Source organism: Ammodytes marinus, assembly GCF_949987685.1.
Source record: "Ammodytes marinus genome assembly, chromosome: 22".
NCBI lineage: Eukaryota > Metazoa > Chordata > Actinopteri > Uranoscopiformes > Ammodytidae > Ammodytes > Ammodytes marinus.
Window position 1 is genome coordinate 11,689,828 of NC_137226.1, and position 22,409 is coordinate 11,712,236.

Below are 22,409 nucleotides of genomic sequence, written 5' to 3' on the forward strand. Positions count from 1 at the left end.
ATTCACACACAGTCATACCGGTGGTGGTAAACTACCATAGTAGCCACAGCTGCCCTGGGGCAGACTGACAGAAGCGAGGCTGCCATTCAGCGCCATCGGCCCCTCCGACCACCACCTCAAACATACAGCAGTCATACACATTCACACGAGGCAAGGTGGGTGAAGTGTCTTGCCCAGGGACACAACGACCATGACACAAGTGGCCGGGCTGGGATCGAACCGCCAACCCTAGGATCATTGGCCAACCAGCTTAACCACCTGAGCCACAGTCGCCCCAAAACATTACTTATACTCCCATGTGCTGTGTTTATGAATTCAGCAGATGAACTGTGCAGTAATCCACCCCAGCAGCAGGAGTATCCCAACAAATGAAGACTAAATAAGAACTCTTCCTCTCCTTTGGGGGTTAAGAGCTTTCGTTCTGCACTGTAATTCTTCCCAGAGTGCTTCTGGTCCGACAGATGTGGCTGATGAGATTTTTTTTGGGGGGGGCGGGGGGGGGGGTTGTGTTAAGAGGCAACTGACCACAAGGTGTCAATGTTGTTGGGAATGTGGTTTGTAAGGTCTCTGTCATTTCAGTTCATTAATGTAGAAACATCCCAGACAAATGCAGCAGCAGGTAGAGAAGAAGGAAAAAAAACGCCTGCTGGATGTCATGCTTAGATTAATCTAATTGGATGAAGCCGTTTGTCTAGAGAGCAGTAAGAGAGTCCAGGAGAGCAGTATTACAGCCACTGCTTCAGTGCTGTTCAGCTTTAAAGTGGCATTGAAACTGGCCTCTGTATTTCTGACATTACGCAAACATAACCCATTTAGCATCAATCTAAAACTAAACTAAGCTAAACATGTGTATGTATATATATATGTATATATAGGTTACAATATACAGCATGTCTTTGGGGCATATAAGCAACATTGAAGTGTGTTGTTCATGAAAAAATGCTATAGCTCCTTTTTCTTGTTGGAAAAAATTATAATTAACTCAGATGCAAACTTCAACCATGGAGATTGGGCCCCCAGACAGTGTGACTTTGCTTTCATGTGTAATTTAACTTTTCTTCCCTCCCATGCTGACTGGAGACCCTGTTTTCTTTTCTGACCTTTGTAACTTGCCATCTCCCTTTTCTCAGATAAGAGAATTAGCATGAAAAAAGCCCAAATGGCCTGCCGTCTGCACTCATTGAACTACAGGACATTGTGGAAAAAATTTGACTTTTAATAATAAAATAAAATCAAATGGCTAATGGTTTGCAGCCTATACTCTTGTCATTTTTCACACAACCTACTGGTCTATAAACATATGTTTATAGTCTGGGAGCCTGTTCCAACAAGGTTTTCAGAGTTATACTTTTTTTTTTAAAGTAAAACTTGGAACATGGACTAATGTGCGAGTACTATAAGTTATCCAGGTAACTCATCGCAGCCGTCATGAAACAAATGTTTAGATTAAACTCTGAATCCGTAACAATGATCTGCACATCGTACAGATCTCTGAACAGCAGACCCAGGGATTTGAGGTTAGGGGTTAGAATGTTTACGCTACAGCTGTTCTGAAAAATCTCGTTTTTAGAGGGAATCTTAAACTCCTTGAAACAATTCAGGACAAGAATAAAGTGAAAACTTACTTTTGAAAAAAGAAATACATTCTACAGCTTCAACAACAAAACAGTGTTGCTGTTAGAGCTTTACTTGGTGTGTAGTATAACCACAAGCTTACTGTTGATAATGCTATAGCTAGTGATAGTAAACGTAACTTTTTCAAATATGAATTTCAGTTAGGCCTACATTCAAACCATTTGCCAAATGAATTCAAAGTTGATGAAGTCTATCAGCGCTAAAAGATTCTGTATTTCTCAGTATGGCAGCATATACAAACCGGTGTCATTCTCTGACACTGGCACAGGAGCTCACAAAAACGGCAAAGAAATGTTTCAGTTGATGATTCTTCTGCTAAGTAATAACCTGGACGTTTTTTTTGGAAGGTATAAAATCCATGCACAGTCATCGAACTCTCATCTCTGTAGAAGTGCAGACACTGTTGTTGTAATTACTCAGAATTCCTCATGGGGGCGTCAGAAGTTACGCACTATCGCTTAAAAGGTTTTTATTTCACTAGTAGGCCTAATAAATAAAATGAGGGAATGTGGGAAAAGTATTGTGCCCTCTTTTGGTGGTTTGCTGCTATCACTTCTGTTCATCGTTTTTTTCAACTCAGTCTGTTGTCACTTCTCTCTGGGGGGTCTGACCCAGACTTGAGGACAAATTAGCTGTCCTCCATAGCAGTGAAAAGGAACACTTGCCAGGCCTGAACCGAACGGAAGACAAATCTCAGTCATAGCTGTCATTTCATCAAAGAGAGATAAAATCATGCCAAAACATTTTCGTCTTTAAGGAGTGTGGGTTACTGAATCCCAAGATATAGAATCATACCATTTAGCTTAAAATGATTTGTATTAATTATTTTAGTTATTTTTTTTATATATATCAAATATATAGCAGATGACCATTTAAATGCAGAAGACAGGAATCAAAACTATTTTCCTTGAGTTTCAAATTCACACCAACTTTATCAGTAAAAAAATCAAAACTAAAACCAGCCTTTGTTCGAATGGTTAATGTCCAGTGTAATTGATTTTTCTCTTTAGCCAATTAGCCTAGTGAATGAATGACCTGCAAGATCAACCACAAGACACACACTGCCTTCACTTCTTGAGGGTCTTGATCCAGAAAAAGAAGCAGCAAAACTGTAAAAAAGCAATTAAGTGGATATAAAATTGATTGTGCGCGTCGACAGAGGAAGGACATTCCTCGAGTTGAAGACATAGCTTCGAGGGGGCCCGGGCCTGCAAGTCAAGATGCACAGAAGGAATGCGTTGAATGCTCACTGTTAAGTTTCTTAGCAAAAAATGCATTCTTTACATTTCCCTGACTTCTTTGAATAGAGTAAAACAACAAGATGTGTCCTTTATCAAATGGAGTGGGGGGTTTGTTGAATGACCGGTCAGAGGAGAGGTGAAGTCTCTGTGGCCCAATAATAACAATATAAAATAACGGTACAAGGAGTAGGGCGGTACAAGGTCACCAAAGGAAAATATGGCTCCCGTCAGATAACCTTTATCAAAAGGGGATTTTGTCTATGTCGTCAATTACTAAAGGGAAATTGTCATACCATCTTTGGAGGTCAAAAGGCAAGGGAATGTGCTATGTCACCAGTTAAAGGTGGAGTCAGCGATTCTGGGGAACATTTGTTGTCAAAATCCCTTATCCAAATCTGTGAAAATCTCCTCGCTTACTGTTTGTGCACTGGGGGGGGGGTCCAGTGTTAATACACAGCCTAGTCTCTGTAAACGGGCATGTTGCTAGCTACGGTGGACCCCTTTGTTTACATACTTTACAGAGCCGGCTGTGTATTTACTGTTCATAGTGTTTTCAGCGCAGCCACACACACACACAGTAGAGGTAGCAGATTGCGAAGAAAATATTCACCAATTTTGACTGAAAGTGATTTTTACATCAAGCGTTCTCCAGAACTGCCAAGTCCGACTTCAAGACTGGTCAGGGATTCAGGAACGTGCTTACATTTTTTGAAATTTGTACCAAGACAGGAGTCTGTCTGAACCCAATGCTGTTATTCAAAGACTGAAGGCCTACTTGTAACGAATGAGCAGTGTTTTAACGGTTGATGAGGTACGGAATAAAGAATTAGCTCAGCTCCTGTAGGTGCCAATAGGGACTCCCCACAGGTCGCTTGTTATGCACACTCATTATGTGCTCCGCAAAATTTGCTTGGTGATTTGCCTGCTGAGCTAGTGTCAACTGTCGAGACAAGCAAATAGTGCTTTTGTGCTATCAAGTCCCCCTCAAACATCCTGCCCTTTTCTTGTTAGATCACACTATAAACACAAGTTAATAACATATCAAGTCAATACTGTATCAGGGTACCTAAAGCTTAAGGAAAGTTAGATTTAAGACTCTTTAAGCCTTGTTTAATGCCACTTCGGAATGAGAACAAAGAGCAATTCTACAGTAACTAGAGAAACATGACATCAATTACTTTGGGTTAGGCATATTTCTGCATAGCTATGACTTTTTTTTTGGTCCAGTGAAAAAGAAAGATCTACCTCATACTTCAAATATGTTTTTTGTTTTGTTTGGTACGTCTATTTTATTTCAGATAATTTTAAATACACAACTCAAGGCCAAAAACAGTGTCACAGAGACGTGACCATATCGGATCACACAATGCTGATCTGCGTGACAGTAATGCAAGAGGCATTTGTGAATTGGGTTTCAATGCCTTTTAAGACCTTTTTGAGGATTGGTACGAACCCTATAGTGTTGTAAGGTGGTGAGTGGACTGACTGACCTGCAGCATCGCCATCATTGGAACCATGATGCTGTGGGGGGGAGCGATCCTCTAAACAAAAGTCAGCAATGAAAACAGCAATTACAGAGGCATGTGGTAAAATGTGTACGCAGAAACCATATCATTGAAGTTCCTTTGTGAAACACTGACAGCCAACAATCATAAGCTGCTTCGACAGAAAAAACATTCAGAAGACAGTTGCAATAATGGCGAGTACAAAACAAAACAAAACAAACATTCATTATCAGTGGGACTATCCTGCCAATCCCAAAGCCGCCCGCCTCTTCGATTTACGAAATGACACAACATCCACTTTCAAATCATTTAATAAAAGCTTGGATATAAGACCTTTTGTTTTTTTTACAGCAAGTGTTCCATTTTCTGTTCCGACTGCAGAGAGACTGAAAATAAACCTCCCAACTCCTCTAACAAGGCAATTTCAGAAAAGACATTCAACATTCACGACAGTTTGGAATCAGACACAACGAACAACAGTGCGCTGGCTTGGGGGAGGGGCCAACTCACCGAGAATATACTCATCTTCTTTCACTCTTGTTGTCAGGAAAAATACCTTTTTACAAATATATATATATAGATTTTGTTCTCTATATAAATAGAAGTTGATTAAAGATCTGGGCATCATGACAAAGTGCAAAATAGAGAGAAGGGGGCGGGAGGTTTAAACAAATTAAAATAAACTGTAAATACCTCCATTAAATTGAACAGCAAAAAAAAAAACACATTATATTGTACAACTGCTCTGAAATCAACATCCATGAGCGTTTTTCTTGATTTTAGCTGCAACAGACTTTAACTTCTCATTTCTATTAGAATAAACAATAGGGTGGCATTTCCCCACAAAAAACATCTTTGTGCTAAAATCGTCATCTTTGATCTGTAGATTCACGCGAGGAAAATACTGAGAGGAGGGAAAATCTTGTTTGCCTGAACATAAGTTCCTACCTACACCATGGTTTCAGCCATTTCACCAACATATAACACATCAATATGCACTTGTAGATCTGTTGGTATGTTGCTTTGCACTAGGAAATAAAAAGGCTTGTTTATAATGTTATTCTAGGCATGTTAACCAGTGAACTGATAAATCTATCTATCATCTACCGTAAAAATAAAAGACAACTTAGCCGGTGTCGCTAAACTGATGCCGAGAGGCTTTAGATGATCTCTGAATTGAGTGTCATCATGGGAAGCACTTGGGGAAAAAGCATAACACCAATATAACTGAGTATGTACAATTCATTCATCATTAGTGCTTAGAGGATTTGGAGAAGAAGAAAAAAAGAAAGAAAAATGAATTAATCCTAGTTGTTTCCACTTGAAGCAGTTGGCTAGTACCAGGTGAGAGCAAGAGCCAATCAACATTAGTTCAGTTACTTTTGGCTTGATCAGCAACAACAGATCAATGGACAGGCTTTACAGCTTGTTCATTTGACATACCACTTTAAGTTAAATCACCTCACGTTTCATTAAATATATGAATATCATTAATATGACATCCTCAGTTAAAGCTCGACTCATGACATTTCCCTATAATACCCAAGTGCGGTCTCTTCAATCAGCACTTGTTGTGTACGTCTGATGCTGCGTGTGTGCATCCTGTAGATTTCTAGTGGTAGAGAGATGAGCGCAGCTGAGAAGTAAGTGAAGGCATTTTGAACTGGTTTTGATGTTTTTTTACAGACACAACGGAGAACAGACCAATAGGGTCCTGGAAGATAGAGAGTTAAAAAAATAAAGCAATAGGTTTACATTGTGCATTAAAAAGAGGTATGAAAAAAAAAAAAAAAAAAAAGGTCGGAACCACAGGCAAACAGGAATTTGGGGCCCTATTTCTTTTTAGGAAAATACCAACCCCGGGCATGGTTTCACAAAAATCAACTCTGGTTCATTAGCATGCGTTCATTGTGCAGTGGGACAGGGTTGCTTTTAGAGATGTAAATAAATAGTGGTGTAGGAACGTGACTGTAAACTCTGTAGAGTTGTCAATGGGGCACGGGCCTGAACATCTGAAGAGGATGAAGTCTGGGCAAAGTGGTGAATGACTTTTTTCACTGGAGTACTCAGGTCATGTGAGGACACCTGAGCCATCTCCATGGCAACTGAGTAAACTCCATCTGCTGATGAATGCGGCCAGCGCTGTCCCATTTTCAAACAAAATGCTAATTCTATGCAGGATTTGAGTATGTAGTGTAGTAGACTAAAAAAAGAATACACAGCAGGCAGACTAAAAAAAAAAACACCTTTGTGTACATTTGAGTGTGAAAATACAGGAGCCGCTCAATGCAGCAAATACTATTTTTTTTTAAAACACATCATTTGCAGGAGGTGGTGGAAACAGCTCCAGAAAAGATCTTGAGAAAATAAACAAAATCACTATAAGATGTATACTAAGATTTACTATATACAATATTTTTTTTTAGAATGGACCACAGGTGGCATACACAACATACACTGTCAAAGCTCCTTTTTTGGTTCTAGTTAAATATGAATTGGTATAATAACTTAAAAAGATGCTAATGAACCAGTTCTGATGATGAGAAACCGGGCCAATCCCCTCAAAATGGTCAAACACAGAAAAAGGCATGAGGGCTAAAATACTCCCTCTCTTTAGCTCATATTTAGTAAAAAGGGGACAATTATTAATAAATACAAAAATAATAAACAGATATGTACAAATCTTCAACAATATGAACTATCATAATACTTTCAACATTTCTTCAAAATGCCATAGAAATATATGTTTTTCTGCTCAAAAAAAGTATCTGTCTCACAAACCTTGACGGTCAGTTAGAAAATCATTTATGAACGATAAATTATAATACAAAAAAAGAGAAAAAAGATCCAACACCGTAGTAATAATTCCTTTTTGGATGCAAGTCCTGACACACAGACAGGAGTTTGTGTTTCTTGCAACAATTATAAACGGAACGAAGAGAGAAGAAAAAGAAAAAACTATCTTCAAATAAAATCGGATTTCTTCCTATATTGAAATACAATGCTTTTGAGTTCCCTTGTGTGAACAGGTCCTTGCATGGCACTGCTGGAGACTGCTCTGGAGTCAGTGAAGAAGGAAGCATGGGGAAGCAAGGGCAGTTAATTGCACTTTGAACACGAGCACGCTGGGATTGAGAAGGAAAGATGGAGAGAAATACAGGCAAAAGGAAGAGAAAAGCTGGATAAAACCCAACTGAAACTACCGTTTGCTCTTCCATCTTTGATAAAAAAGGAAAGGCTGAAATCAAGAGAAAGAGGGGCAGAGGGGAGGCAATTTAAGGTGACACAGCTGGATGCAAAGTCCTACAGTAGTCGTGTGTCAGTAGGCCCTTCAACCATCGAACTCCAAGAATCAGTCAAGGACATCTTCCCTTGTCAGCTGACCGGACGCAGCAGCCAAGGAAAAGGGTCACAACAACCAGAAAGCAAAACTGATTGTTTAAACAAAAATAAAGTATTTCCCCAAACATTGTACTATGTTGGTGTTATTAACAATTCCTTGAAAACGTATGTGAGGCATATTCCCTTTTCAGAGGATGAAGTTGTTTTGGATAATTCCACTGTCTTGTTCTGAAAGGCATCGACCACAGTGATGCATGGTAAAAAGGCTCTGTAATTAGAGGCGCGAGAGCGGAAGTGACTGCCAGGCCGACTGTGTGGTACGCGGCAGGGTCAACTCAACCGTCATTGGCTAAATAGGGGGTGACACCGGCCGAGATGAAAGCCCCTAGTCTGGATTGGTGCTCTGTGTGGTGAGGTCAAAAGGTCACAAACGGTGGTGGCCTGCACAGCTGCCCGACATTCAGTCCATGGAACAGGTTTCTGACAGTGTCGCTACTTGGCCTGCAGGGAGAGGGAGACAGAGACAAATTAACTGGCTTTTGTTTACTATGGGTAAAGCAACTTTTAACAAGTTTTCAAAAATTATATTGATAACAAATGTAAAATGCGTTTAAAAGTTGCACTATGCAGTTTCAGGGGAGGGAGATTTGTTTACACTTGCAGTGCTTGCTGTAAGTTTACAAAACATATTTTCTCTACATGTAATTCTTAGTATTGAATATTTCTATCATCATAAATCAAGGCCTAAATTATTTGAAGGGACATGGAACCAAACATAAGACTAGAAATATGTTTGCACACCACCTGTGGGCCCTGCTGCTGTAAACAACAACAGTGAAACCAAACATTTCCAGGTAGCTTTCCAACTTCAAACAGTGTTCCAGGGATCTAATTTTACTCTTAAGAAAGTTTGTATAGTCAGTTCTAAAAATATACCTTTGAAAAAGTTCACTTCTCTGACAAACCCAAAGTTACATAGTGCACCTTTAAGCTGCTTTTTTCACCAGTAGGGGCTGTCCCTTTTCATCCAAAGAATTATGAAACACCTGCCTGTCTCGGGGACTCGGGTCCCGACGCCAGTATCCCTCCGCTGTCGCTCCCATTTCCAAAGAGGCTCTCCAAGCGGGCCGGCCTGCTCAGTTTGCTGGCCTTCGCCTTGATAGAGCCGGGACTCCTCCTCTTCCTGCCCTCTGCTCCTCCCCCGTAGGAGGGGGGAGCTGGGGCAGAGGCAGTTGAGTAGGGTATACTGCTCGACGTGCTAAGTTCCCGACTGGAAATGAGGAGGATTGCAGTTAGTGACACACTCGCAAACTTCAATTTTCAATGTACAGTTAGGTCTACTTGGACTGCTATAAAATCATCAGAGCAGATTTTATGGTCCTGTATAGTCCAGAGGGAAGCCAAACACCTGTCATCGAAGCCTCGAAACTGCTGCCACAGTCCACTTACACACAGGCCTGCCTCAACCTGCCACTAGGCCCTAGGGCTGAGAGGTTTCGTAGGCCCCCCCGGGCGGCGGTCTTACAATACAGAAGCGTTAAAGCCATGTTTGTCTACACCACAATATCTCTATTGATGAAATACAAAATCACTTAAGGTAACATGTACTTAAACCCCTTCCTGGTCTAATGACTTTTAGTAACCAAACAGTTGAATCTTTAAAAGTAAAATGCATCAATATGGTGCACTTTGAGAAGAAAACTAAGGCTAAATCAACTGTGTCCTATGTGAGCTATTTTCTGGAATAATTTGGAGACACAGAAATACCAAAAAGCAGAAACAAAAATATACAGGTTTAAAAAAATCTAGTCAGTCAGCATTCCATTTTTTTTTAATAATCCCTTATCCCAAAGCTACTTCTCTCTTTGAATTCTTCGTTTTGTTTTTAATGGCTCAACTCAATATAGGCCCTTGATCTGCGTTGCGTTATCATGAGCCAGTAAATAATTTATTGTTTTAAATTACAATGTTCGGGGCCTTCTTAGATCAGGGGCCTATATTGAGCCTGTAAAAAAAAATATATATATTAGGGCTGTCAAATTAACGCGTTAATTTAGATGAATTAATCACAGAAAAATTAACGCGATTAAAAAAATTAACGCAGATTAATCGCACTTCTATAATGCCCTTTGACCCGGTGCAAAAGTGGTGCGCAGCTGCACCGAGCTGCACCTGTAGCTTGCATACACAGCCCGCACGGGTGAAAGGGAGAAAAGTAAAGAGAGAAGCAGGGGAAAGGGCGGGGCCGAGGGCTCTATGGACGGTTTATGGGATGCTTCGGGCATATAAGCATGAAGGTAGGAAGACATCTTACTTTATTCTCCGCAGTGTCTGTGCATTATTGATTTAGTGGGTGCAACAATGTAGGTTCAAAAGTATCTCTCAATCTTCCTCCGTGTGTCTCAATTTTGTTTGCTAGCTGTCTCGTCTCCCGCGTAAACGGACACCCGCCCCGTGTGTGTGTGTGTGTGTGTCAATATTTTTGCCTATGAGTACGAAGATGGTGAATGAATCGGCATAGGCATCTGTGGCAGTGCAGCGCTGTCTGTTGTGGAGACAGAAGTTACGAGAGACGGAGAGCGAGAGAGAGAGAAACAAACTGTAGCAGGCTATACAGCTGTTTATAAACAGGTATAAAAGTGTCATAAAAGTATGCGATTAATTTAGATTAATTAATCACAGAGCCTGTAATTAATTAGATTAATTTGTTTAATAGCTTGACAGCCCTAATATATATATATATATATATATATTAGTGGTGGGCCGATAACGGCGTTAACGGCTGCGTTAACGCCAGACTCTTATCGGGCGATAAAAAAAATATCGCCGTTAATCTCTTAATTCCACCTCCTGTTCGGCTCAGGGGAGATGCTGTTCGCCGTCGGGGTGAACCCCCTTCCGCACGTGAAGGCTCGCTTCACGTGCGGGAAAGCTATAGTGTGAGCGGCCACAGCTTGTATTTTGGTCATATCTAACACTGGACTGCAGGCCTATATAAAAGTGTTGTACCTTTGCTTTCTTTGGGTTAAAAAAAACTCCATCAACTCAGTATCCGTCTAGTCCAAAAAAACTCTGTCAGCTGCTGCTGCAGACGGTGTGCAGACGTGCTCGGAGAATCGGCATCGGCGCATCAACAGTCATTCAATGCAGCGGCAGTAATCATACAACCGAACGGTGTAGAAAGTCCCGTCAGTTAAAAATAGTGATCCAGATTTTAAATCCATGTTAAAATCGGAAGGATATAAAGCTAGTTAGCTTAAAAAAAGTAGCAAACATGTCAACTGTGATGTGTTCAGGCCGGCTCAGTAATATGATTGATGTGTTCAAATGCAACACAAAAAAAAGAAATTTGAGATTTTGGCGAAACTTGTTTTCCCAGCAAGATAAAATAGATAGTAAAGATGGAATGGAATTATGACCTGTTTAATGTTCTATCTAGAGCTATGATCATATCAGCAATTAAAGCAATAATACAAGTTCTATTTCAACAAAATAATAGAAAATTATCAATTTTGATATCAATAAAGACTTGGATCGTTAAGGAGTCTTGAAAATGGTATCAATATCAATACAAATTAACTCTCCTGTCATCTGAGAGAAATTAAGATGATTTAATTTTTTTAACTGTTAGTATTTACCGGTTAAAAATATTATCGGTTGACTGGTTTACCATGGACATCCCTTATACTGTATAAATGTATATCATACATTGTATGTTTTTTTTGTGTTATCCCAGTTAAGTTTATTATTAATTTTTTATCATTTAATATTACTTTTAATAGTTCCGGGACGTTGGAGCAATAACCTGGTGTTTTGACACTTCAGTGTGCACTGTGAATTTGAAGTAATGTTCAGTTTTTGAATAAAGATGCAGCATTTACAAATGTTTATTTTTTTTATCCGATTCATCGATTAATCGAAAAAATAATCGACCGATTAATCGATTATTGAAATAATCGTTAGTTGCAGCCCTAAACAATTCATCGTTACCTCTTATGGCCTACAGTTCAAAGTTCATGTTTAACTGAATAAACAGTTTGTAAACACAAGTACATCTTGTTGAACATTATTTATTTTCATCACCAATTATCATAGTAGAACAGCTTCCTCAAGCAGTTTGTGATGCATGTTGGAAACAGGAGATGAGCCCCTGGTCTGATGCGCCACCTGGCTTGAGAAACACGTTCTCAAAGACTTACTTTGAGTCATTATTTAGGAGCACACACATATTATGAATTAATTCAAATGAGCCATTTTAATCTAGATTAATCTAGATTAATTTCAAAATTAATCTAGATTAATCTAGATTAAAAAAAAAAATCTATGCCCACCTCTAATATATATATATATTAGAGGTGGGCATAGATTAATTTTTTTAATCTAGATTAATCTCATTGAATTTTGGAATTAATCTAGATTAATCTAGATTAAAATGGCTCATTTGAATTCATTCATAATATGTGTGTGCTCCCTAAATAATGACTCAAAGTAAGTCTGTGAGAACGTGTTTCTCAAGCCAGGTGGCGCATCAGACCAGGGGCTCATCTCCTGTTTCCAACATGCATCACAAACTGCTTGAGGAAGCTGTTCTACTATGATAATTGGTGATGAAAATAAATAATGTTCAACAAGATGTTACTTAGTAACGCGTTACCGGCATCGGACCTCTTTTTTCAGTAACGAGTAATCTAACGTGTTACTATCTCCAAACCAGTGATCAGATTAAAGTTACTCATCAAAGTCACTGTGCGTTACTTTTTCTGTCATTTTCCTTAGTGAAACATTTTAAATGACTGCGATTGCGATTTTATGTATATAAATGTGCGCGCATGTGTCTCTAAACGCTCCAACTGCTCCAACCGCTCCTCTCGTCTTTTTGGTAGCGCCCCTCGTCTCTGACATGCAGCGTGTGTGTGTGCCTGTCTGTGTCTGTGTCTGTGTGTGTGTGTGTGTGTGCAGCAGCATTACGGCCGAGTCTAAGCTGAACTGTGGCGCAAAACAAAGTTTTCCCCCCGATGAAATATAGCGTCTGCTATGGGGATATTTAGGATTCGGGTACGGTGACGTTGACGTTGAAGAGATAGAAGTGTTTAAAACTTGGAAACTTATAGTCACGTGGCGACCGGTGGCCACACACACCCACCCTGCGTTCCAATGCCCGATTGTGTCGTGGGCAAGTGATGGAGAGCGAGAGCGGCGGGTGTGTGAGAGAAGCTTCGCTCCTGCAATAAAGGCTCCTCAAGTGTCAACAACGGCCCCCGGCTATTATTACCCGACCTGGAGGGAACCATTTCCCCTGAGCCGAACAGGAGGTGGAATAAGAGATTAACGGCAATATTTGTTTTATCGCCGATAAGAGTCTGGCGTTAACGCAGCACGTTAACGCCGATAACGGCCCACCACTAATATATATATATATTTTTTTTGATAGGCCCCTGATCTTCGTAGGCCCTGGGGCTTCAGCCCAGGTAAGCCCGTGCATTAAGGCGGCCCTGCTTACACAGTGCTCTACTCTCAATAAATCACCCTCTCGTGTTTCTCCACATACTGTACTGTGTAGTGTTGTTGTCTCGAGCCCTGGCTTCAGCCAAAATGTCCTATATAAACAATTAAGATAATAGCGTTTAATCTGAGGGCATCATGTCATTACGCTGAATCATCAGCAATATCTTTTAAATAACACAGACTTGAGGTACAAGTATGTACGTTTCCTGTCATTTCTTGAAAACAAGCCGTTACAAAGTGCTTTACAAGGTACACAGGCATATTAAAATGAATATGTACAAGTCAAATTATAATAATAAACAGTGGAGGGGGAGACAAGCAGAGTATGAAGTGCGTAAATATGAAGAGCAAAGGCAACTGAACATTTTACAATAAAGCACAAGGAGGGACAGAGCAGACAGAAAAAAAGTGTGAAATGGGCTTAAGACTAAAGTCTAAACTTTAAAACAGCACTGAACCCACCTGTTTTGTGAATTGTGGCTCAATTGTGGAGTCCCATCGGCTCTGGACAGCCAGTCTTGTCTGTTGCTGCTCCCCCCGCGCCCGGCTCCCTTTCTCCTGGCCGTTGCTGCTGCTGTCCCAAGCGAACCTTGTAATGTTGCTGAATGATAGCTGCTGCCGTTCCCCTTGTGATTATTATCCACAGTCAACAAGGAAGTAGAAGAAAAGGATGATGAGGAAGAAGAGTTTTTCCTCTTAAATCCCACTGCAGAGTCCGAAGAGTCTTTGGCTGACGGGCGGCTGGCTCTGTGCGCGCCGTTGCGTGCTCTGCCCAGCGCCGAGACCGGGGCGAAGGGCTGCGCTGCGTCTCGAATGCTTAACGTCCCGACTGCGCTGGATAGCGAGTGAGGGAAGGTGGCGGTGTAGGAGAGAGAGTGGGAAGGGGAAGGGGAGGGGAGGAGAGGAGGAGTGAGGGAGGACGGAGAGGGAGTCCGCTGCATAGGGAAGGGGGAGGAAGCAGAGGAGGAGGAGGAGAGGTGGCTCTCAGCAGCCATGGGCACCTTCCTGAAAACAGGGAAGAGGGTTTTTTGAATGAGAAATGCACAAATGAAGTTGATTTTAAATCAACACGTGCTTGCAGACCTATCATGGTTTTTTATATTTTCCATTTAGAATTTGTCTTGTTCCCTCTGCTACCTTCTAACCTTCAATTCCCTGTAATCCGTTTGATTTCATTCACAAGTGACACTAAAAACACTGTATCGAGACCGAATTTAATTACATTTTTCCTTCAATAAACATGTTGAAAAACACATTGCATATTGAGAGCTGATCACAGTGACAGTACATCTTTTTTGTAGGTGCTTTACTGGTGAAATCAAAACATACAGCAGGGCTCTAGAGTGTCACTATTTTAGTCACAGATGCGCCTAAAACTCTGTGGAGTGCAACCAAATATTTTCATAATAATCTAGATTCTAGAATACCGTAATAGAAATCGGTGTGAAAACATTTGCCTTTGCCGTTAAATGAAAAAAATGTCTAGGCTTTTACTCCGGTCACAATAATTTTCAAAATTATATAAGGAATTACCTGTTGATATGGTAATTGACAAAACGGTTAACCCTGAAAGTGTAATAGCGGGTGCACCTAAAATATGTGTTGGTGAAAAGTTGCACAAGTGCAAGCAATGAAAAAGTGAGTATGGAGTGGAGTCCAGTCAGAGGTTTAACACAGTGGCTTGGAAATCGATAATTTCATGTGTGTGAAAAAGCTCGTCCACTCAATTAAACAACAGTACATTTACATATGCGCACTCACCTCCACATCTGTGAGTTGAGGTGTTTCTCCACAGTGTTCTGGAGTGCCAGCCTCATCCTGTCCCACCGCCGGTCAAACACGTAGTGGCCACGGCCCATCAGCCGGCTGCTGAAGACGCAAAACTAGAGGGAGAAAAGAGAGGGAGAATAAGACGGAAGGTACATAGAGAGGTAAAAGAGAAAAGAGACAGGCAGATGAAGCACTGGAAAAAAGAAAAAAGTGAGTGAGTGAGAGAGAGAGAGAGAGAGAGAGAAAGAGAGGAAGTGAGATGTGGGTGCAGAGAGCAGGATGTGGAGAGATAGAAGCATCAAATGGCAGACACTGAAAAATGGATAGAAAACAACAGATGACCAAGAAAATCAAAGCGGAGAGTAGAAAATACCAAAGTAAGACTGACTGGTATGGAAGGTCATCTAACACGAGCAAAACTGAAATCTACTCAGGATTTCACAAAAAAAGCTGCAAACCCGACAATCTCCTAAGCTAAATATATTCATAATATTTAGCTTGTAATAGAAGACTTGACTTATGAGAATGGGCAGCTCGGACTTCAATGTCACTGACTATTTCATCGAAATGAATTAAGGCAGGAAATGGAGCCATGCATCCTTCCTGTGTTCACCTTATTTGATCTTGACCCGGATTCTGAACCATAGCTTCTCTATGCATGTTTGCAGATAGCGGTTTTAACTATGCACTGGAGGTGGTCAGTTTGACAGGAAAGGAAACTCAAAACAAAAATAGTAACATAAAGACCACTTTTTACCACTGCTCAATCAACAAACTGACATCAATATTCAACATTTTCTTTGCAATGAAACAGACCTGCAAACTCATAGGAGGTGAAAAAGGTGACAAACACCCGTCCCGTCTAGGGGGGTCGGGTGTTTTTCGCTGTCCAAACGATTGGCTATTGTTAAATATCATTCACACAACCAGAGTTATCCACTATTGCCTCCAATGTCCAGCTGGGTGAAAATAATAGCCAGCTGAGATCCTGACCCTCCTAGGGGGGTCCGGGGGTATGCCCCCCCGGGAGATTTTTTTTAAACTTTTTAAAGTGAAATGCATGAATCTGGTGCACTTTGAGAGGGAAATTAAGAGGCTAAATCTGAGGAATTTTGTGTGAACAAATAATTTGGAGACACTGGGTCGGATGAATTAGAAGCTTCTTGGATTTTCCATTAAAATGTTCATTTAAAATAAAATATTATGCAGGGTCCTCTGGGTTGGGCTTGGTGCTCTTTTTCTTTTATGGGACATATTTCTCTGTAATATATTGAATACATTTAAATGCAGTGAGAGGAATGAAGCAGAAGAACTCTGTTGTCCAGCTATCTTTTTTTCCACAGACGAGGCTGAAATAGGTTATACAGTGCATGGGCATCTGAGCCCCATTTCCAAATGTTTTTAAATGAACTCAATACACACTGGACGTGAACGTGACGTGATCAGTTAAACTTGGATTACCTCCCAGATGAACTGATTAAATTATTGGGCTATTAACTAGGCTATCTAGATCAAAACATTGTATTAATTTTTTTGTATGATATAATAATATGATGTTAATATCAAACACACAAACTAAAAAATAAAAATAAAAATAAATTGGGGGGGGGGGGGGGGCCTGTCGGTCGGCTCTGACTGTGAGCGCACTGCAGACACTTCATTTCTGCAATGTGCGCTCATTAAACTGTCAGCTTCACTTAAGAGTCCTGTGTGGGTCAACAGTGCAGTGCAAACTATGCAGCATAAAGTTATAACATTCGTCTACGACCGTGATGTTAAATCACCTTCACACAAAGTCTCCGCCCCAGCAAAGCAGCGAGTCGATCGCTGTGACGGTGAAAATCACCGGGACCCGGGAGACCCAGTGAGCGAGTGAGACGGGAACGGCTTCCGCGATCTTTTTCTATGTCTCGAGTCTAACATAGAGCCATGTCGGCAAACTGACAGCGCGACTAAAAAAGGGACTGTAGCCTACAGTGAGCTGCGTCCCTCCGTTAGTTTCTGTTTCAGTAGGCTGTTACATTAACCTCTGAAGCATTGACAGTGTTTAATCAAAGCCTCTATTTTTTTATTATCAAAAGGGCTTTGATTGAGACTTTTAGCCAATTCTAAAGTCTGAACACACAGCGAACGCTGATTGGACAATACTCATGACGTCTACCAAAGATGTTTTATTGCCAAGATAACGATATTCCCTTGTCTCACACTACGGTATCTCGCCCACACAGTCCAGTCTGGGAAGCGCTGGCTGACTTCTCTGGCAGCTGCCGCTACCCCCCCCCCCCCCCCTCCCAAAAACAAAAACTCTTCGGATCTATACGATTCACGTGGGTCATATATTTTGATTCTAAACGGCGATTTTCGCCGAAAAGCGACGAGTTTGCAGGTATGATGAAAACATTCAAGGTTATGGACCATAAAAAACTGGTCTGGCAGTAGACAGTATTTACCCCTAAAGGCTGTGGGTGGTGATTGGAGTAGTGAAAGGCCGGTCTGTCAGCACTGTTGTCTGGAGTCTCAACGTCTCCCTCGTCACTGGAAAGTCGACCACCGCCGTCTCCTCCTGCCGTCACCCAGCTGTGGGCAGCCGACTCTGGGTTAGGGGCCGGTGGTGGTGGGGGCAAAGGACTGGAGGTGGTGGAACCTAGGACCCTGGGGTGGACATGCTAGTATTAGAGAGTGGTGAATAAATATAAAAAGATGAAAAACATGCAGAAAAAAAGCCTTTACAGCACAGAAGCTTTGTATCTGCTCATTGTTTTTCCATTATTTGTTATCAAAAAAACACTTCCTCTTCAAACCAGAGGATAATCTTCAAAATAGAAAAGAGGAAATAGAGTTTTCTCGTCACACTTTCACAAGGGCACATTTTCAATTCTGTTACTATAATACTCCTTTCAGCCACTCTTGTTTACAGCACCCCCTGGTGGACACAACATGAACAGACAAGGATCTCCCGTCATTTTTCTGGGGCCCAGTGCAGCTGAACTGTGGTGGGTTTTTAGGCATATCTAAAGATAATTTGTTAGTAAACTACAGAAAAAAATTACTCATTAAAATCATTAGGTATATATTATGTTCAAGTGTCCAATTGAAAAGGGATACTTCAGTGTTTTTGAAGTAGGGTTGTATGGGGTACTTAGGCATAGTTAGTGTGCTACCTTATAGAGATGGGGGTCAGCGCACTCATTAAAAAAATAAAAATGTCGAGAAAAACGTTTTTCTTCTTAAATATTTTATTAAAAATCAATCGTCATTTTAAAAGACCCTTAGAACTTTGGTTAAGGTGAAGTCCAATGGCTAATTTTGAGGATTTTAATCATTTATGGTATATAACAAAATATATTTTACTTTGAAAACAACCTGGATTTATACGGTATGAAATGTTTTCCCCTCAGTGAATATGTTAAATAAATTATTCGCAAGTGATATTGGCTTTTAATAATGACTTAATATCGACTGTCCTACCTGGGTATGTGTGCATTTGCCAGCCGTAGCTTCAGCGTGGATAGGTGTCGTCCGTTTGGGCAGTGAGGCCTCCTGGGAGATGGAGTCTCCTGTGACGTGACATTCTTGCTGCTGCTGCCTTCTTTCCTTCCCTGCGTTGCATCCTTGTCTTTCTCGGTCTCCTTGGCTGTTGCTGTTGTTTTGGCGCGGCCTTTGTGCTCGGCCAGGAGGACGTCGAAATGGTTATTTCTGCCGAGGACAGCACGGCGGTTGGATAAAGAGTGAGTCTGTCACAGGCGGGGGAAAAAAACACAGAAGAAGAAATGCTTATAAACAATTTAATACTCGTCCTTCTGTGAACTAAATAAGCAATAAAGGTGGAGTCAGCGATTCTGGAGAACACTGGCTGTCAAATTCACTTTGTCAAAAGCCTTGACTATCTCCTCACGATCTGATAATCCAGTGTTAATACACAGCCTAGGCTCTGCAAACTGGCATGCTAACATAGGGTATGTAAACAAAGGGGGCCCACCGTAGCGTGCAACATACCCGTTGACAGAGCCTAGAATGTGTATTAACACTGGAATTCTTTTCAGCGCCCACACAGTAGGGACAGGTATCTGAGGAGATATTTACAGCTTTTGACAAAAAATGATTTTGACAACAAACATTCTCCAGAATTGCTGATTCCACCTTTAAATTTGAGGTAACTTATTGATCTGTGAATAGTGTGACTCAGGCCTAGTTGGCATGAATAGTGGTTGCACTAACAGGGGCTTGAACCACATGTCTCTGGTTTCAGGAGAGTTTGCCTAATCCCTGCAACATGCTGCTATCCAACTCACACCATACTCTTGTGGGTAAATATTGCCTGTGCATGGCAAGCTTGTCTGCCCTTCCAAATTACTCTGGAATGCATCCAGCCATCAAACATTTGGTTTTCCAATAGTCCTCTAAAAAAAGTATGCGACACTAATGAAAATGAAAATACTGGTTAGAACAGTTAGTAGTGCATTTTGAAGGGGAATCTTTTTTCCCCCTGTCCTCACGCAAAGGTCATATTGAGGGTGGGGGTCTCATCAAAAGCCTTCCAGGCCTGGACGGTGCATCTAATATACTCATAAATATCCTGACTGGAACAATTTATCTACAGTCATTTCAGTGCCCTTGGAAAAACAGCTCTCAAGCTTCAGGAGGTTTTTTTAGAACCAGGGTGAAGGTCCGTCTCTTCTATTCATCTCCTGCACATCTGCCCATCCAGGTTTTACCATGGGGGGGGGGGGGGGTTATCCGAATCAAGGGTCTTTAGAGGTGCTGCCCTTAAGGCAGATATTTCTATTTGTGATATTGGGCTATATAATTAAAATTGACTGGACTCCATTGAAGTCTTGGTTTATACTGGTGGGATCACAATTTCAACAGTGAGTTTTGTAAAAAAATATTAGAATTTTTTATTTAAATTTCTTAAAGAAAATAAATAAATTATGTAAAAAGGGAAAAAAGATACCGAAGAGACAAGAGATTATTCTCACCAACCAGTCTGCATAAACTCAACACACTAGCCTTCCTCATCTTCAATTACTTAATAAGCTGATTAGTAAAGCTGTAAGGAGTAATTTAAGGGCAGTAAAACTTGACTTTTACTGCTGAGAGATGCTGTAGCCTCATCCAACACCTATAATTACCTCGTCAGGAGATAATGCTTCAGCACATTAACCAAAACATGTTAAGTTCAGGCTTATCAAAGGAGGGGCAGACGGAGCCGGGGTCAAAGCTGTGTTGTCCTAAGGTAGCCATGTTAGTCCAACTTTAATTATTATTGCTCGCATAGACAAACAAAAGCTGCTTTTTCTGGTTCAAACGGCGGGAGAGTGGAGAATGTGTGTGTGTGTATTTTTGAGTTACCTTGCAGGTGAGAGACCGCGTGCAGGCTCGTTTAGTCTCGGGGTCCTGGACTCCGCAGTGCTTGTTAGGATCAAACACTCGCCCTGTTAAAACATGGAAAGACACACACACACACACACACACACACACACACACACACACACACACACACACACACACACACACACACACACACACACACACACACACACACACACACACACACACACACACACACACACACACACACACACACACACACACACACACACACACACACACACACACACACACACACACACACACACACACACACACACACACACACACGACTTTTAAAAAGCCATTGTTTATTTTTATATTTTTTTTAACCTTTCAAGTATCCAAACGGATTTGCTGAGAATTGGAGCTTTCTAGTACCACAAGTGCATTCATTTGAGACGTTCACTCACTTAACCTTTGTTCAATTCTTTATCTGGTGGATCAAGGCAACTATAATGTAACATCGCTAGTCTGTGTGACCTTATGAGAAAATTTGCTACTAATTTCTGCGACTTACTATGAGTAACAGAATCCTTCACTTACACACTGCTTTCTACAAACGTTACTTCAGAAGGGGGAGAGATTCATGTACTTATTTTTGTTAAGAGTCGTATAACATAATGCCTAAAAAAAAATGTTTAATGTATTTTATCTTGTGAATATTATCTTGGTCATAATGACACCACAGGTTTTTTAATTGAAAACAATGCAGAAAAGGGGGCGCCCTTGGCTCAGTTGGTAGGGCGTCCCCCCCATGGGCCTCCGCCAGCAGCGGACCCGGGTTCGATTCCAGCCCACGGTCGCTCTCTGCATGTCACTCCTCTCTCTGCCCCATTTCAACTCTGTCTCTACACTATCAATAAAAGCATAAAAAAAATGCCGAAAACAATGCAGAAATAAAAATGATTCTCTTTTTTCAAACATTAATACCTTAAATCAACCAATTCCCACAGCGTATTGCAATTGATCTACACCCCGAATTAAATGGGGAATGTTGAAACAAATGTAGTTGAAAGGAAAGAAAGTTACGTGAATTGTCTATGCTAGAACCAAATGCAAACGTCTCTGCTCGCAAAGACAAAGAGACCTTTGTTGCCCTACACAAACTAGCCGACTGACATAAACAACTATTTTCAGTCAGAAGGTTATCATCCACAGTGCTACTGTCAAGAGGGGGCTGTGATAATCTAGTGGCGGCCTTTCCTATAATCCCTGTAATCTTTTTGTGTTTGCAGAATGAAGCAGCACAGAAGGATACCAGTGAAAAAAAACACGCCAATGTACAACAACAAACATTCAGTCAGATGTAAACAAACTCACGTGCTCACAACAGGCTTATATCAACTTTGAAAAATAAGGGAAAGTTGAGAGAGACAGAAAAGCAGAAGAACAAGATGACAGAAGAGTGTGTAGGAGAAAGAAATGGAGGCCACAGTAGGAGTGTGACAGAAACAAGGCAGGAGGTGGAGCGTGAGATATTGGAAAAAAAAAAATTGAGAGATAGACGCGCAGAAGGTGGGGGAAAATCTCTCAAGAAGACGAGGAGCTCTTTTGGCAGTGGACCGCGCTGGAGAGTTAAGAGGGTGTAAATCAGAGGCTGGGAGCACAGCAGGAATGAGATTAAGAGAAAGTGGGGAGAAAAGAGCTTGATAGAGAAATAACACCAACAACCAAATCACTGAAGAATCACAAATGATGACCGCTAGGTTAAAAAGGTGCACTATGCAGTTTCGGCTTTGATACATTTGCAGTTGTATGCATGGCTATCTTGATAGATTACAACACATTTACTTCATTATTTTAAATCAGTGGAACCAAACGCAAGACTAGAATATGCTTGTTAACCAAACTGTGGGCCCTGCTGCTGTTAACAATAACAGTGAAACAGTAACTTTTCAGTTAATAACTAATAATTATATCAGGATAAGATAAAGAAAGTTTGTTTGTTCAGTTATGAGAGTATACCTCAGGAACTGTTTTCTGACACCCAAAGTTACAAAGTGCGCTTTAAAATGTGTGTGTGTGTGTCAATGTTGAA

The 22,409-nt window shown here is 41.0% G+C and overlaps 1 protein-coding gene across 1 annotated transcript in view; it reads right to left on the minus strand.

The window, feature by feature from the left end:
• Window positions 1-4,763: 4,763 nt before the first annotated feature.
• The window catches only part of atxn7l1 (ataxin 7-like 1), a 35,850-nt gene continuing 18,204 nt past the window's right edge, over window positions 4,764-22,409 (minus strand). Inside the window, exons 6-12 of the mRNA XM_080050952.1 lie at window positions 20,351-20,433; window positions 18,467-18,732; window positions 17,449-17,650; window positions 14,990-15,111; window positions 13,691-14,233; window positions 8,774-8,993; window positions 4,764-8,224 (exon numbers count right to left, since the gene is read on the minus strand). Coding sequence (XP_079907078.1) covers window positions 8,216-8,224; window positions 8,774-8,993; window positions 13,691-14,233; window positions 14,990-15,111; window positions 17,449-17,650; window positions 18,467-18,732; window positions 20,351-20,433 — 1,445 coding nt within the window. The 3' untranslated portion in view covers window positions 4,764-8,215. The remainder of the gene's footprint in view (window positions 8,225-8,773; window positions 8,994-13,690; window positions 14,234-14,989; window positions 15,112-17,448; window positions 17,651-18,466; window positions 18,733-20,350; window positions 20,434-22,409) is intronic.